Below are 14,205 nucleotides of genomic sequence, written 5' to 3' on the forward strand. Positions count from 1 at the left end.
CCTGTGGAATAATGAGGCATCTGGAGCTGAGGTGATGGTAGGGGGGCCCCAATGGAAATTCTGCTCAAGGCCCCATAAAGGCTTGGGCCGGCCCTGCAAAGCACCGAACCTTCAGAAGGCAGAGCCTCGTTCGTACGTCTCTCTGAGCTGTGACCGCCTCAGCCTGCTGACTCTCACCTGAAACAACAGAACCAGCACCTGCTCACGCAGTGTTCCTCCTTCAGCTGCGGGAGCCGCTTACGTTTGAGTGTTTTTTTACGCAGACTGACGGAAACACGACGACTCAGTCAGCGCCGGCAGCACGCGACCAGCCGGGCGGCGAGGCTGCAGCGTGAGCAACCAGCCGACGAGGAGAGAAACCCAGCTTCCACGAACGTGTGAAGAGACTATATCAAGACAGATGATGGAGCAATGTGTGTGTGGGCGAAGCCAGGGAGACTGTTGCCATGGCGCTGTGCCACCTCCTGCTCCCTCCACCTGTTACCAACAACACTGCGATGGATACAGAAACGTGTTCAGAGCCCCGTGGCGTCAGAAAATCCTCGGCCTTCAGTTTCTGTCGTCTGCAGCCACTGACTCACACTTTGTTCATTTAAGGGACCAGTTTTAGATTTCCACCACCATCAGAAGGCGTCTGACTGCTGCCAGACTCACTCTGCATGCAAAGACGCAAACAAGGCCTTCTGATTCTGCTCACCGAAATAACCCAAAATCACAGTTTTATGGACGCTAAAAACAGTTCAAAATCATGTCCCAAACGGACGCAAAAACTGATCAAAATCAAGTTCAGAACCAACTCAAAACATTACAAAATCAAGTTCAAATCAAGCCAGAAAAAAGCAATCACAAGGAAATGGCTTAAACCAGATACCCCACCTATTAGGGAATGGTATGGTATTTTATATGAAATCTATCAAATCTCTTTTTCTTTTTTTCCCTTTGTGGTTTTATTTTTCACCTCGTGTTTCTGTTCTAGTTATATATATACCTCTGATAAATAGTATGATTGACAGGTAATGATCCTAAATAAAGACAAACTTAAAAAAAAAAGAAGTCAAGCCAGAAACCTGCTTAAAACCAAGTTCAACAGCACATTAGAACCAGTCCAAAATCAGTCAGAACTAAGTCTTAAACTGACTTCAAACCCAGTCTAAAGCCAATTCTACAACCAATCAGAAACCAGAGTAAAACCATATCCAGAACCAGTCCAAATCTAGACCCAAACCAGTACAAAACCAGTCTAGAACCTTAAAGTCCTGGTTTAGACTTCAGGGATTTAGACTAGTTTTTGGATTGGTTTTCTGAAACCAAATCTAAATTTAATCCAAGTGGGTTTAACAACATGCTAAAACCAGATTAAAAGAATTCAAAATGAGTACAAACTAAGGCTAAAACCAAGTCGAAAAAGAATCTAAACCCATAACAAAACCAGTTCAAAACTGGTTCAAAAACCATTTGAAAACCCAGTGGACAGCAAAGTCAAGACAAAGTCTAAAGTTATTCTAAAACCAAATCTAAATCTAGACCCAAATGAGCCCAAAACTAGTTAAAATAAAGAGCTAAACCAAGTGAAAACAGAGTCTAAACCCATTCCTAAACCAGGTCTGGACCCAGGCCCAGTACAAAAACTAATCTAAAACCCCAGAGCTAAAGAACAATAAAACTACGTGTCATGTATATTTTATTCTATTTAAAACTTTAAATCCAGAGTTTTATGCAGCCCTGAGGCATGAAACGTGCACCTCAGAACAGTAAAGTTATGGATCAGTCAGGGTGACTTTGTGTCACAGCTGCAGAGGAATCTGAGCTGATAAAAACTGATAAAGCAGCAGAATCTCATGGTTTTGTTGATAAAAGCTGAAAATGTTCTTATTACCGCATCACCGGAGGTTTGTTTTCTGCTTTATAAGGTGAAGTTGATCAAAATGTGTCCAAAGACAACAAACTGTTGTGGGGGGGCGAACCGCCGCCCCATCTCTCTGCTTTAAGGTCGCCGTGGCGACCAGTGACACGCAGCCTGATAGCATCAAGGCTGTCTGACCGAGATAAACACGTTCATCGCCACGGTCACGCATCAGCAACAACACGCTCACACGACCTCTGACCTCTCCAAGGCCTCCTGGGGTGGAGCTCAGATTAAAGTCCGGGCTGCTCATTCTGCCTCCTCATTCTGCCTCCTCGCAGCCATGGCCGCCTGCCTCCTCTCCTCCTTCTACACCTCTTTCTCTCCCTCCATCCTCCTGGTCTTCGCCCTCGGCCTGGTGGCCGTCTCCTTCCTAATCTCACGGGGAGCTGTTCCACAAACCGAACCTCCGTGCTCTCCCCCGGCTGGGGGCTCCATCCCCTGCCTGCCATGGGTCCCCGTCCTGGGCAGCCTCCCGTGGCTGGGGGGGGGCCTCCCTCCTCACCTCCTGTTCACCCAGCTGGCTCGCAGGTGAGACCACGGAGCCTCTGACTCCCTTAGTTAAGGAGGACTGGTTAAGGAATGTGTACAGGGTTTGCAGGGACTAGTTAAAATGTGACCGGACAAAGCAAAGAACGGGAAAACTCGCTAAGTTTTGGATGTAAAAGCTCATATTACTGAAGAACTGTTTCTAAAAATGTAAAAATGTTTATTAGACCTCATGTTCGTCAGGAAGAGTTGATGTGTCGAAGGGCTGGTTAATATTAGCAAAGACTAGTTAATATTTACAGGGACTGGTAAAGTGTGAGAGGAACACTTAGTGTGTGGAAGGAAATCTTATTGATTTATGTTTGGATGGATTAATTTATGTGTATAAGGACTAGTTAATGTAGTAGAAACTCCTTAATGTGTATAAGAACTAGTTAATGTAGTAGAAACTCCTTAATGTTTAGAAGGACTAGTTAATGTAGTAGAAACTCCTTAATGTTTAGAGGGACTAGTTAATGTAGTCGAAACTCATTAATGTTTAGAGGGACTAGTTAATATAGTAGAAACTCATTAATGTTTAGAGGGACTAGTTAATGTAGTAGAAACTCCTTAATGTTTAGAGGGACTAGTTAATATAGTAGAAACTCATTAATGTTTAGAAGGACTAGTTAATATAGTAGAAACTCCTTAATGTTCAGAAGGACTAGTTAATATAGTAGAAACTCCTTAATGTTCAGAAGGACTAGTTAATATAGTGTCAACTCATTAATGTTTAGAAGGACTAGTTAATGTAGTAGAAACTCATTAATGTTTAGAAGGACTAGTTAATATAGTAGAAACTCCTTAATGTTCAGAAGGACTAGTTAATATAGTGTCAACTCATTAATGTTTAGAAGGACTAGTTAATGTAGTAGAAACTCATTAATGTTTAGAAGGACTAGTTAATATAGTAGAAACTCCTTAATGTTTAGAGGGACTCGTTAATATAGTAGAAACTCCTTAATGTTCAGAGGGACTAGTTAATGTAGTAGAAACTCCTTAATGTTCAGAGGGACTAGTTACTGTAGTAGAAACTCCTTAATATTTAGAGGGACTAGTTAATGTAGTAGAAACTCCTTAATGTTTAGAGGGACTAGTTACTGTAGTAGAAACTCCTTAATGTTTAGAGGGACTAGTTAATGTAGTAGAAACTCCTTAATGTTCAGAGGGACTAGTTACTGTAGTAGAAACTCCTTAATGTTTAGAGGGACTAGTTAATGTAGTAGAAACTCCTTAATGTTTAGAGGGACTAGTTAATGTAGTAGAAACTCCTTAATGTTTAGAGGGACTCGTTAATATAGTAGAAACTCCTTAATGTTCAGAGGGACTAGTTAATGTAGTAGAAACTCCTTAATGTTCAGAGGGACTAGTTACTGTAGTAGAAACTCCTTAATATTTAGAGGGACTAGTTAATGTAGTAGAAACTCCTTAATGTTTAGAGGGACTAGTTACTGTAGTAGAAACTCCTTAATGTTTAGAGGGACTAGTTAATGTAGTAGAAACTCCTTAATGTTCAGAGGGACTAGTTACTGTAGTAGAAACTCCTTAATGTTTAGAGGGACTAGTTAATGTAGTAGAAACTCCTTAATGTTTAGAGGGACTCGTTAATATAGTAGAAACTCCTTAATGTTCAGAGGGACTAGTTACTGTAGTAGAAACTCCTTAATGTTTAGAGGGACTAGTTAATATAGTAGAAACTCCTTAATGTTTAGAGGGACTAGTTAATATAGTAGAAACTCCTTAATGTTTAGAGGGACTAGTTAATATAGTAGAAACTCCTAAATGTTTAGAGGGACTAGTTAATATAGTAGAAACTCCTTAATGTTTAGAGGGACTAGTTAATATAGTGTCAACTCATTAATGTTTAGAAGGACTAGTTAATGTAGTAGAAACTCCTTAATGTTTAGAGGGACTAGTTACTATAGTAGAAACTCCTTAATGTTTAGAAGGACTAGTTAATATAGTAGAAACTCCTTAATGTTTAGAAGGACTAGTTACTATAGTAGAAACTCCTTAATGTTTAGAAGGACTAGTTAATGTAGTAGAAACTCATTAATGTTTAGAGGGACTAGTTAATGTAGTAGAAACTCCTTAATGTTTAGAAGGACTAGTTAATATAGTAGAAACTCCTTAATGTTTAGAAGGACTAGTTACTATAGTAGAAACTCCTTAATGTTTAGAAGGACTAGTTAATGTAGTAGAAACTCCTTAATGTTTAGAGGGACTAGTTAATATAGTAGAAACTCCTTAATGTTTAGAAGGACTAGTTAATATAGTAGAAACTCCTTAATGTTTAGAAGGACTAGTTACTATAGTAGAAACTCCTTAATGTTTAGAAGGACTAGTTAATGTAGTAGAAACTCCTTAATGTTTAGAGGGACTAGTTAATATAGTAGAAACTCCTTAATGTTTAGAAGGACTAGTTAATGTAGTAGAAACTCCTTAATGTTTAGAGGGACTAGTTACTATAGTAGAAACTCCTTAATGTTTAGAAGGACTAGTTAATATAGTAGAAACTCCTTAATGTTTAGAAGGACTAGTTACTATAGTAGAAACTCCTTAATGTTTAGAAGGACTAGTTAATGTAGTAGAAACTCCTTAATGTTTAGAGGGACTAGTTAATATAGTAGAAACTCCTTAATGTTTAGAAGGACTAGTTAATGTAGTAGAAACTCCTTAATGTTTAGAAGGACTAGTTAATATAGTAGAAACTCCTTAATGTTTAGAAGGACTAGTTACTATAGTAGAAACTCCTTAATGTTTAGAAGGACTAGTTAATGTAGTAGAAACTCCTTAATGTTTAGAGGGACTAGTTAATATAGTAGAAACTCCTTAATGTTTAGAAGGACTAGTTAATGTAGTAGAAACTCCTTAATGTTTAGAGGGACTAGTTACTATAGTAGAAACTCCTTAATGTTTAGAAGGACTAGTTAATGTAGTAGAAACTCATTAATGTTTAGAGGGACTAGTTACTATAGTAGAAACTCCTAAATGTTTAGAGGGACTAGTTAATGTAGTAGAAACTCATTAATGTTTAGAGGGACTAGTTAATGTAGTAGAAACTCCTTAATGTTTAGAGGGACTAGTTAATATAGTAGAAACTCCTTAATGTTTAGAAGGACTAGTTAATGTAGTAGAAACTCATTAATGTTTAGAAGGACTAGTTAATATAGTAGAAACTCCTTAATGTTTAGAAGGACTAGTTACTATAGTAGAAACTCCTTAATGTTTAGAAGGACTAGTTAATGTAGTAGAAACTCCTTAATGTTTAGAAGGACTAGTTAATGTAGTAGAAACTCATTAATGTTTAGAAGGACTAGTTAATATAGTAGAAACTCCCTAACGTTTAGAGGGACTAGTTAATATAGTAGAAACTCCTTAATGTTTAGAAGGACTAGTTAATATAGTCGAAACTCATTAATGTTTAGAGGGACTAGTTAATATAGTAGAAACTCATTAATGTTTAGAGGGACTAGTTAATATAGTAGAAACTCCTTAACGTTTAGAGGGACTAGTTAATATAGTAGAAACTCCTTAATGTTCAGAAGGACTAGTTAATGTAGTAGAAACTCCTTAATGTTTAGAGGGACTAGTTAATATAGTAGAAACTCCTTAACGTTTAGAGGGACTAGTTAATATAGTAGAAACTCCTTAATGTTCAGAAGGACTAGTTAATGTAGTAGAAACTCCTTAATGTTTAGAGGGACTAGTTAATATAGTAGAAACTCATTAATGTTTAGAGGGACTAGTTAATATAGTAGAAACTCCTTAACGTTTAGAGGGACTAGTTAATATAGTAGAAACTCCTTAATGTTCAGAAGGACTAGTTAACGAGCTAAATGAATAGTTCGTGTCTGAGAAAACTAGATATTATTAAGAATGTTTGAGAGGGTTATTTAAGGGTTTAAGGGACTGTTTAGTATTCTGAAGGTTTCAGTAATCTTTACTTTACCTTATTCATGTTTGTAAAGACTAGTTAGAGATATTATTGTACAGGTTAATTCTGGTAAGGAATGGTTAAAGAGTGGGAGAACTAATTCACTCAGTTAATATTGAGAGGGACTAGTTATTGTTATTATTATTATCCAGGTTGGGGCCCCTGTTTGCGCTCCGCCTCGGCCCTCATTACACCGTGGTGGTGAACAGCCATCGACACGCCCGAGAGGTTCTGCTGCAGAGGGGGAAGGACTTCGCTGGCCGGCCCAGCATGGTGAGACGTGCACTGAGAGATAAACTGCCTCCAACCTTTAATCTAAGAAAGAACACAGAACATAGAAACAGGCGAGTTAGATATTCCTCAAATATGTTCACAGCCATTTGATTGTTGAAGTTCTAAGTTATTAAACGACTTCTTTGGTGTCGTGTTATTCATCTTTGGGTGTTGGACTGTTGGCAGGATGAAAAAGCTGAAAAAAACTAAGAAAAGATTCAGAAAGTGATGATAAAAACCAGAATCATTATCTAAAGTCCAGATCAGACCTCCATCCTCAGTGAAAACAAGAAAGACTTTATCGTTTAGTTCTTTCTGTTTTTCCTTTATTTCATTCCTCCTGTTTAAAGTTTAAAGATCAGTGTTGTGCCAGTGTAGCTCTCAGAGCTGTTTAAAAGTACGTGGAGAGGTTTTTATCTGCCACTTCTGTCACTACATGAAGCCTAAAGTTTCTGTTCTCCCCTCATTTAACACGCTGACAAGGATTCTTTGGTGTTTACTGGAGGCAAAAAAAAAGGCCCATTTCACTCAAAACAAATGTATTAATCCGTTTGATAGAACTTTTTAAATGAAAAACAAGACTTTAATGTTCAAATATAGATTTAATATTTGCCCTGCGGCTGAGAACATGTGGCTTTACAGTCTAATATCCCGTTCAGGTCACCACCAGCCTGCTGACCAGAGGAGGTAAAGACATCGCGTTCGCAGACTACTCTCCTCTCTGGAGGCTTCACCGCCGCCTGGTCCACAACTCCTTCACCCTGTTCGGGGAAGGAACCGGCCGGCTGCAGGACATCGGTACTCCCCCCCCCCCCCCCCACTCAGCTGCATTCATTCTTAAAACCTCTAGCATGGTCGCTGCGTCGGCTAGCGCGAGCGGTGTTGATGACGTCACGATTTCGTGCCGGCTATATACGGCGGCGCGAATCGATGCGCCAGTAGTTGCAATCTTCTCCGTCACAGAGGTGTCGCTGCTACCTGAAGGTTAGCGCTGCTCTACAACCACGAAAGTGGAGAAGAAAACAATGAAGAGCTAGCCTGGGAATTCCCATGCTGCTTTGCCCGCAATTTCATTCACACTGCAAAGGCAGCCTGGAAACCACCGCCCTTATTTTTGCCTGAGTTGGGGAACCAATCACAGAACGGGGGTGGGGGGGGGGGGGCAGCAAGACGATGACGACGTCTATGCGCGACACCGAAGCTTGTAGAGTGTTAATCCAACATGGCAGCGGACACAACGTTACCGTTCGATGCAGCCTTAGAAAGTTTAGCTTAGAACGCAAGTTTACTTTTAAAAAAGAGCAACGTTCTTCTTCTTCCTCGTCGAATTTCTGTCGCTCTACATACGTCATCTGGTATAAGTGATACAATTGGCTATGAATCGCGCGCAAAGCAGCATGGGAAGAACCAGACGCCATTTGATAGACATTCGTAGCGCCCAATAAACGGCTCTAGGCATTCGTAAACCACGCCTCAAATACGAGAAAATGCACACCTAGTTCCCAGACCACCATCTCATCCAGATGTGGACGCGTCAGCCAGGCTAATGAAGAGCAGGAATACTGTCATTAATGATGCTGCTGCAGTATCTGGATCATTTTAATTTTTTAATTCAGTTAAAAGAGGTGAAGGTTTGAAGCCCCCGGCATCACCACTCTGAGTCTCTGCCCTCTTCTTTGCCTTCACGTATCTGTCCCGTAGCTGCTTCCACACATTCTTACAGAACTCTCCCTCTTTCCCCAAAGTTCTGCCCATCTCTGTGCACCAGTTTTGGGAGTTTACGTGCTCCCTGTGCTGTTTCACTGCAGTTTCGTACAGCTGCTGTACAAACGCACCTCCTGATTGAGCCGGTCTCTAATTGGTCCATCCGGTCTGTCGTTCTTGGCGCAGTTGAGTTACAAAAATCGACTGGTGCACGACAAAGCGATGCGCCGTCTTTTGAAGGCAAAGCGGCAGGCCTGAAACGTCATTTTGACGTCACGGGTCGGCTGTAAATCCAGCTTAAAGGTGACAGATATGTGAAGGCAAAGAAGAGGGCAGAGACTCTGTTGATGCCGGGGGCTTCAGACCTTCACCTCTTTTAACTGAATAAAAAAATTAAAATGATCCAGATACAGCAGCAGTATCATTGATGACAGTATTCCTGCTCTTCATTGTTTTCTTCTCCACTTTCGTGGTTGTAGAGCAGCGCTAACCTTCAGGTAGCAGCGCCACCTCTGTGACGGAGAAGATTGCAACTACTGGCGCATCGACTCGCGCCGCCGTATATAGCCGGCACGAAATCATGACGTCATCAACACCGCTCGAGCTAGCAGACGCGGCAACCATGCTAGAGCCTTTATGTTCATCCGTCTGTTTCTGGGAGAAGAAGCTGCTGTTTTTCAGACTCTGATTCTGACCGCATCACACTCAGGTGTGAAGCAGAAGGATGGGTCAGCAGAGAAAGTTACAGGAAATCATTCACAAATGAAGAGAATACATCTTTTAACAGCAGCCTACTGCTAATATCTGACCTAATATCTGATCTAATATCTGATCTAATATCTGATCTAATATCTGATCTAATATCTGATCTAATATCTGACCTAATATCTGATCTAATATCTGATCTAATATCTGACCTAATATCTGACCTAATATCTGATCTAATATCTGATCTAATATCTGACCTAATATCTGACCTAATATCTGATCTAATATCTGATCTAATATCTGACCTAATATCTGATCTAATATCTGATCTAATATCTGATCTAATATCTGATCTAATATCTGACCTAATATCTGACCTAATATCTGATCTAATATCTGATTTAATATCTGATCTAATATCTGACCTAATATCTGATCTAATATCTGACCTAATATCTGATCTAATATCTGACCTAATATCTGACCTAATATCTGATCTAATATCTGACCTAATATCTGATCTAATATCTGATCTAATATCTGACCTAATATCTGACCTAATATCTGATCTAATATCTGATCTAATATCTGACCTAATATCTGATCTAATATCTGATCTAATATCTGACCTAATATCTGACCTAATATCTGATCTAATATCTGATCTAATATCTGACCTAATATCTGACCTAATATCTGACCTAATATCTGATCTAATATCTGACCTAATATCTGACCTAATATCTGATCTAATATCTGATCTAATATCTGACCTAATATCTGATCTAATATCTGATCTAATATCTGATCTAATATCTGACCTAATATCTGATCTAATATCTGATCTAATATCTGACCTAATATCTGATCTAATATCTGATCTAATATCTGACCTAATATCTGATCTAATATCTGATCTAATATCTGATCTAATATCTGATCTAATATCTGATCTAATATCTGACCTAATATCTGATCTAATATCTGACCTAATATCTGACCTAATATCTGACCTAATATCTGATCTAATATCTGATCTAATATCTGATCTAATATCTGATCTAATATCTGATTTAATATCTGACCTAATATCTGACCTAATATCTGATCTAATATCTGATCTAATATCTGATCTAATATCTGATCTAATATCTGATCTAATATCTGACCTAATATCTGATCTAATATCTGACCTAATATCTGATCTAATATCTGATCTAATATCTGATTTAATATCTGACCTAATATCTGACCTAATATCTGATCTAATATCTGATCTAATATCTGATCTAATATCTGATCTAATATCTGATCTAATATCTGACCTAATATCTGATCTAATATCTGACCTAATATCTGATCTAATATCTGATCTAATATCTGATTTAATATCTGACCTAATATCTGACCTAATATCTGACCTAATATCTGACCTAATATCTGATCTAATATCTGATCTAATATCTGATCTAATATCTGACCTAATATCTGATCTAATATCTGATTTAATATCTGATCTAATATCTGATTTAATATCTGACCTAATATCTGATCAAATATCTGATCTAATATCTGATTTAATATCTGACCTAATATCTGATCTAATATCTGATCTAATATCTGATTTAATATCTGACCTAATATCTGATCTAATATCTGATCTAATATCTGACCTAATATCTGACCTAATATCTGATCAAATATCTGACCTAATATCTGATCTAATATCTGACCTAATATCTGACCTAATATCTGATCAAATATCTGACCTAATATCTGATTTAATATCTGACCTAATATCTGATCTAATATCTGATCTAATATCTGACCTAATATCTGACCTAATATCTGATCAAATATCTGACCTAATATCTGATCTAATATCTGACCTAATATCTGATCTAATATCTGATCTAATATCTGACCTAATATCTGACCTAATATCTGATCTAATATCTGACCTAATATCTGATCTAATATCTGACCTAATATCTGATCTAATATCTGATCTAATATCTGATCTAATATCTGATCTAATATCTGACCTAATATCTGATCTAATATCTGACCTAATATCTGATCTAATATCTGACCCTGTTTAAAGGCCGCTCAGAGTCTCCTCAGGTTGGAAACTGAAGCTAAACTAAATGCTCTTTGCAGTTTTATCCGCAGTGGACGGTCTGTGCGTCGAGCTGCTGGCAAACGGAGCTCGTGGTTTCGACCCGTGTCCCGCGGTGACCAGAGCCGTCACCAACGTCGTGTGCACGCTGGTGTTCAGCAGCACATATCGCCATGGCGACGCCGAGCTGCAGGAGGTGATCCGATACAACAACGGCATCGTGGAGACGATCGCCAGAGGAGGCCTGGTGGACATCTACCCCTGGATGAAGGTACGGCAGAGATGCGTCACAGCCTCTGTTGGAGATGTTTGCACCCCATTATTTACATGTTTGGCTTTAATGGTTCATACGCTTCAGTAATTACATGAAATGGAAACGGCTTCTTTGTCCTTCAGATCTTTCCCAACGCGTCTCTCCGTAAACTGAAGGAGTGCATCGCCGTCAGAGATCGACTGCTGAGCCGCAAACTGGAGGAGCACAAGGTAACAGACCCTGCAGGCTGGAAGGCTTTTCCTGTGAGGACACAGCAGCGGCGCCCCCTGCAGGCCGCAGGGTTCACTACAGTTCACACAGACTAAACCAGTGATGCTCACTATGTTTTTCACAAGAGCCACATTGGCAGCAAAATCAAGGGCAGAGCCACTTTTACGACAACATACTAAAGTCCCCTTTTGCAAATATGCATTTCTACATATAAAACCTCCCACAAAAAAAGAAACAACACAGCCAATACATTTTCAATTAAGACCACATTTACCTTAATACTGGGATGAGCGGAAGCTGGCGTGCATGTCCTCGAATTTCTTCATGTTGTATTTGTAGTTTGTTGTTGTAATCATAGTGAGACATTCAGGATGAGCATGGTTTTTGTGCTGGTTTTTGCCCTTTTTTAATTAAAAACCGAGCCATTTTGCCTGCATCTCTCGCTGGCTAAAGGAGCTAGCGTGCTCTGCGGTCAAAGTGTGAGGTGGTTTAAGCGGGCTGCGTTGCCAGGTTTAACAGTGTGCCCCCTTTAGGAAACACCTTTAAGCCTTAATTAATACTTAATAAAAATACTTAATACTACAAAAACGCAAACTTAATAAAAATACTTAATACTGTGCAGTATTCGCTGTATGTTATTTGAAAAAATTTATTTTTATTGTTACCATATTGTTATAAGCTGCTATGTCGCCAATTAAAGCTCGAGGAGCCGCACGATGAGTATCTCTGGACTAAAGGATGGTCGAGGAAAGATTTAAGCTGTGGAGACCCTGAACGCCTTACTCTGGGACTCAGTCCGACCACTCTGTGCAACAGTCCATCCGACATTTTTAAGATGACTTGAAGAATAAGATCCAAATTCAATTAATGAGTTAATGAATGTCCCGATTCTTCGCTTCAAATTTTAAATTAAACCTAATTTAAATTTTCTCTCTGGTGTGTAACAGGCATCACTCAGTGATGGCGACCCTCGGGACCTTCTTGATGCCTTGCTCAAAGGCCAGACCAAAACTGGGCAGGGTCAAAAGTCGTCTGGGTCTCAGGAGGAGGGGATAACGGACGACCACGTGCTGATGACGGCGGCCGAGGCCTTTGGAGCCGGAGTGGAGACGACGTCCACCACACTGCTGTGGATTCTGGCCTACCTGCTGCACCACCCCGAGGTACCGGCGCCCGTCCTACTGACGCCATGCGGCTGCTGGGGCATCAAGGGTCGCTCCTCATGGTTGGTTGTGTTGCTCCGCCCCTTCCAGGTCCAACAGCGTGTGCAGAAGGAGCTGGACGAGAATGTGGGCAGCGAGCGAGCGGTGAGCGTGTCGGACCGCGGCCGGCTGCCGTACCTGGACTGTGTCATCAATGAGGGGATGAGGATCCGCCCGGTCAGCCCCGTGCTGATCCCCCACACCGCCATGACCAGCAGCAGGTACGAACCCACACATCAGGCTGGTTTATCAACAAACTAACTGTGTATATATGGATTTAAATGGTAATTGGGACTGTTGGCCAACCAAAAATTAACTCAATTTATGAGTTTCTGAAAGTGTGCTGAGGAAAGTCCCGTTCCCAGCGTTGACAGCATTGGTTACTTTATTGGGTATGAATCAACGTCTAAGTGAATAAAATCATTCACATCAGGACAAAAAGCTCTTTTTGATACTTTTCCCCCATGATTATATTTAATGTACAGCATTGTGTCAAAGTGTTGATCCAACCCTTATTTCTTTAAATATGACTTCCAAGGATCCAGATCTTTTAAAATGGTCTTTAGCAGTATTTTTACACAAAACAAACAGCTTTAGCAAAGAAGCCATTTTAAATTGTATCTTTGGACACTTTGTTGCCAGCAGTCTGTCACAGAGACACATCGTCTGTTACGGGTTAATGTCTAAAGAATGAAGGGTTGTAAGACTTTTACTGCGAGATCTAAAACTGAAAATAACTGTTGGCCCATTCAATGCTAACAATCACGTTGTCTCCTGTAGCATTGGAGGTCATGCCGTCAGTGAGGGAATTCGTGTTTTGGTCAACATGTGGTGGATTCACCATGACCCCCAACACTGGGACAAACCGGATTTGTTCAACCCAGGTAACACACAGGAAGATAAACACCAGCTTTCCAAAGAGCATCAGTGAACACACCTCTTATTCCTGCGTTTTCCCGCCATTCCAGATCGTTTCCTTGACGACCAGGGCCAGCGTTTCACACCACCCTGTTTCCTACCATTTGGGGCGGGACCTCGAGTCTGCGTTGGCGAATCGCTGGCCAGAACGGAGCTCTTCCTTTTCTTGTCTTCTCTGCTCCAGCGAATGAGTTTCAGGCTGCCAGATGGGGCTTCCCCACCTAACTTGCAGGGGCGACTGGGTGTGGTCCTGCAACCTTTGCCTTATACGGTCGTAGTTATTCCCAGGCCAGGGTGGGAGGGCGGGGCAAAATGAAAGGGGGAGGAGCCAACAGTCATGCTAAGTTGCAAGACAAAAAAAAAGTTCCTTTGCTAATCGGTTAACGAAGTAAAAACCTGTTTATATAATCACCGAAGCTAATGGCTACA

General features: G+C 40.2%; 1 protein-coding gene across 1 annotated transcript; it reads left to right on the forward strand.

Moving 5' to 3' along the window:
* The first annotated feature begins 1,889 nt into the window (after positions 1-1,889).
* cyp17a2 (cytochrome P450, family 17, subfamily A, polypeptide 2) lies at positions 1,890-14,092 on the forward strand. The gene is made up of 9 exons (XM_075451181.1): positions 1,890-2,434; positions 6,521-6,641; positions 7,301-7,439; positions 11,214-11,443; positions 11,569-11,655; positions 12,604-12,819; positions 12,910-13,079; positions 13,639-13,742; positions 13,827-14,092. Exons 1-9 carry the CDS (start codon positions 2,187-2,189, stop codon positions 14,090-14,092), a joined length of 1,581 nt encoding a protein of 526 aa, XP_075307296.1. The 5' UTR covers positions 1,890-2,186.
* The last annotated feature ends 113 nt before the right edge of the window (positions 14,093-14,205 follow it).

This window comes from Odontesthes bonariensis, chromosome 19 (genome assembly GCF_027942865.1).
Source record: "Odontesthes bonariensis isolate fOdoBon6 chromosome 19, fOdoBon6.hap1, whole genome shotgun sequence".
Lineage (NCBI taxonomy): Eukaryota > Metazoa > Chordata > Actinopteri > Atheriniformes > Atherinopsidae > Odontesthes > Odontesthes bonariensis.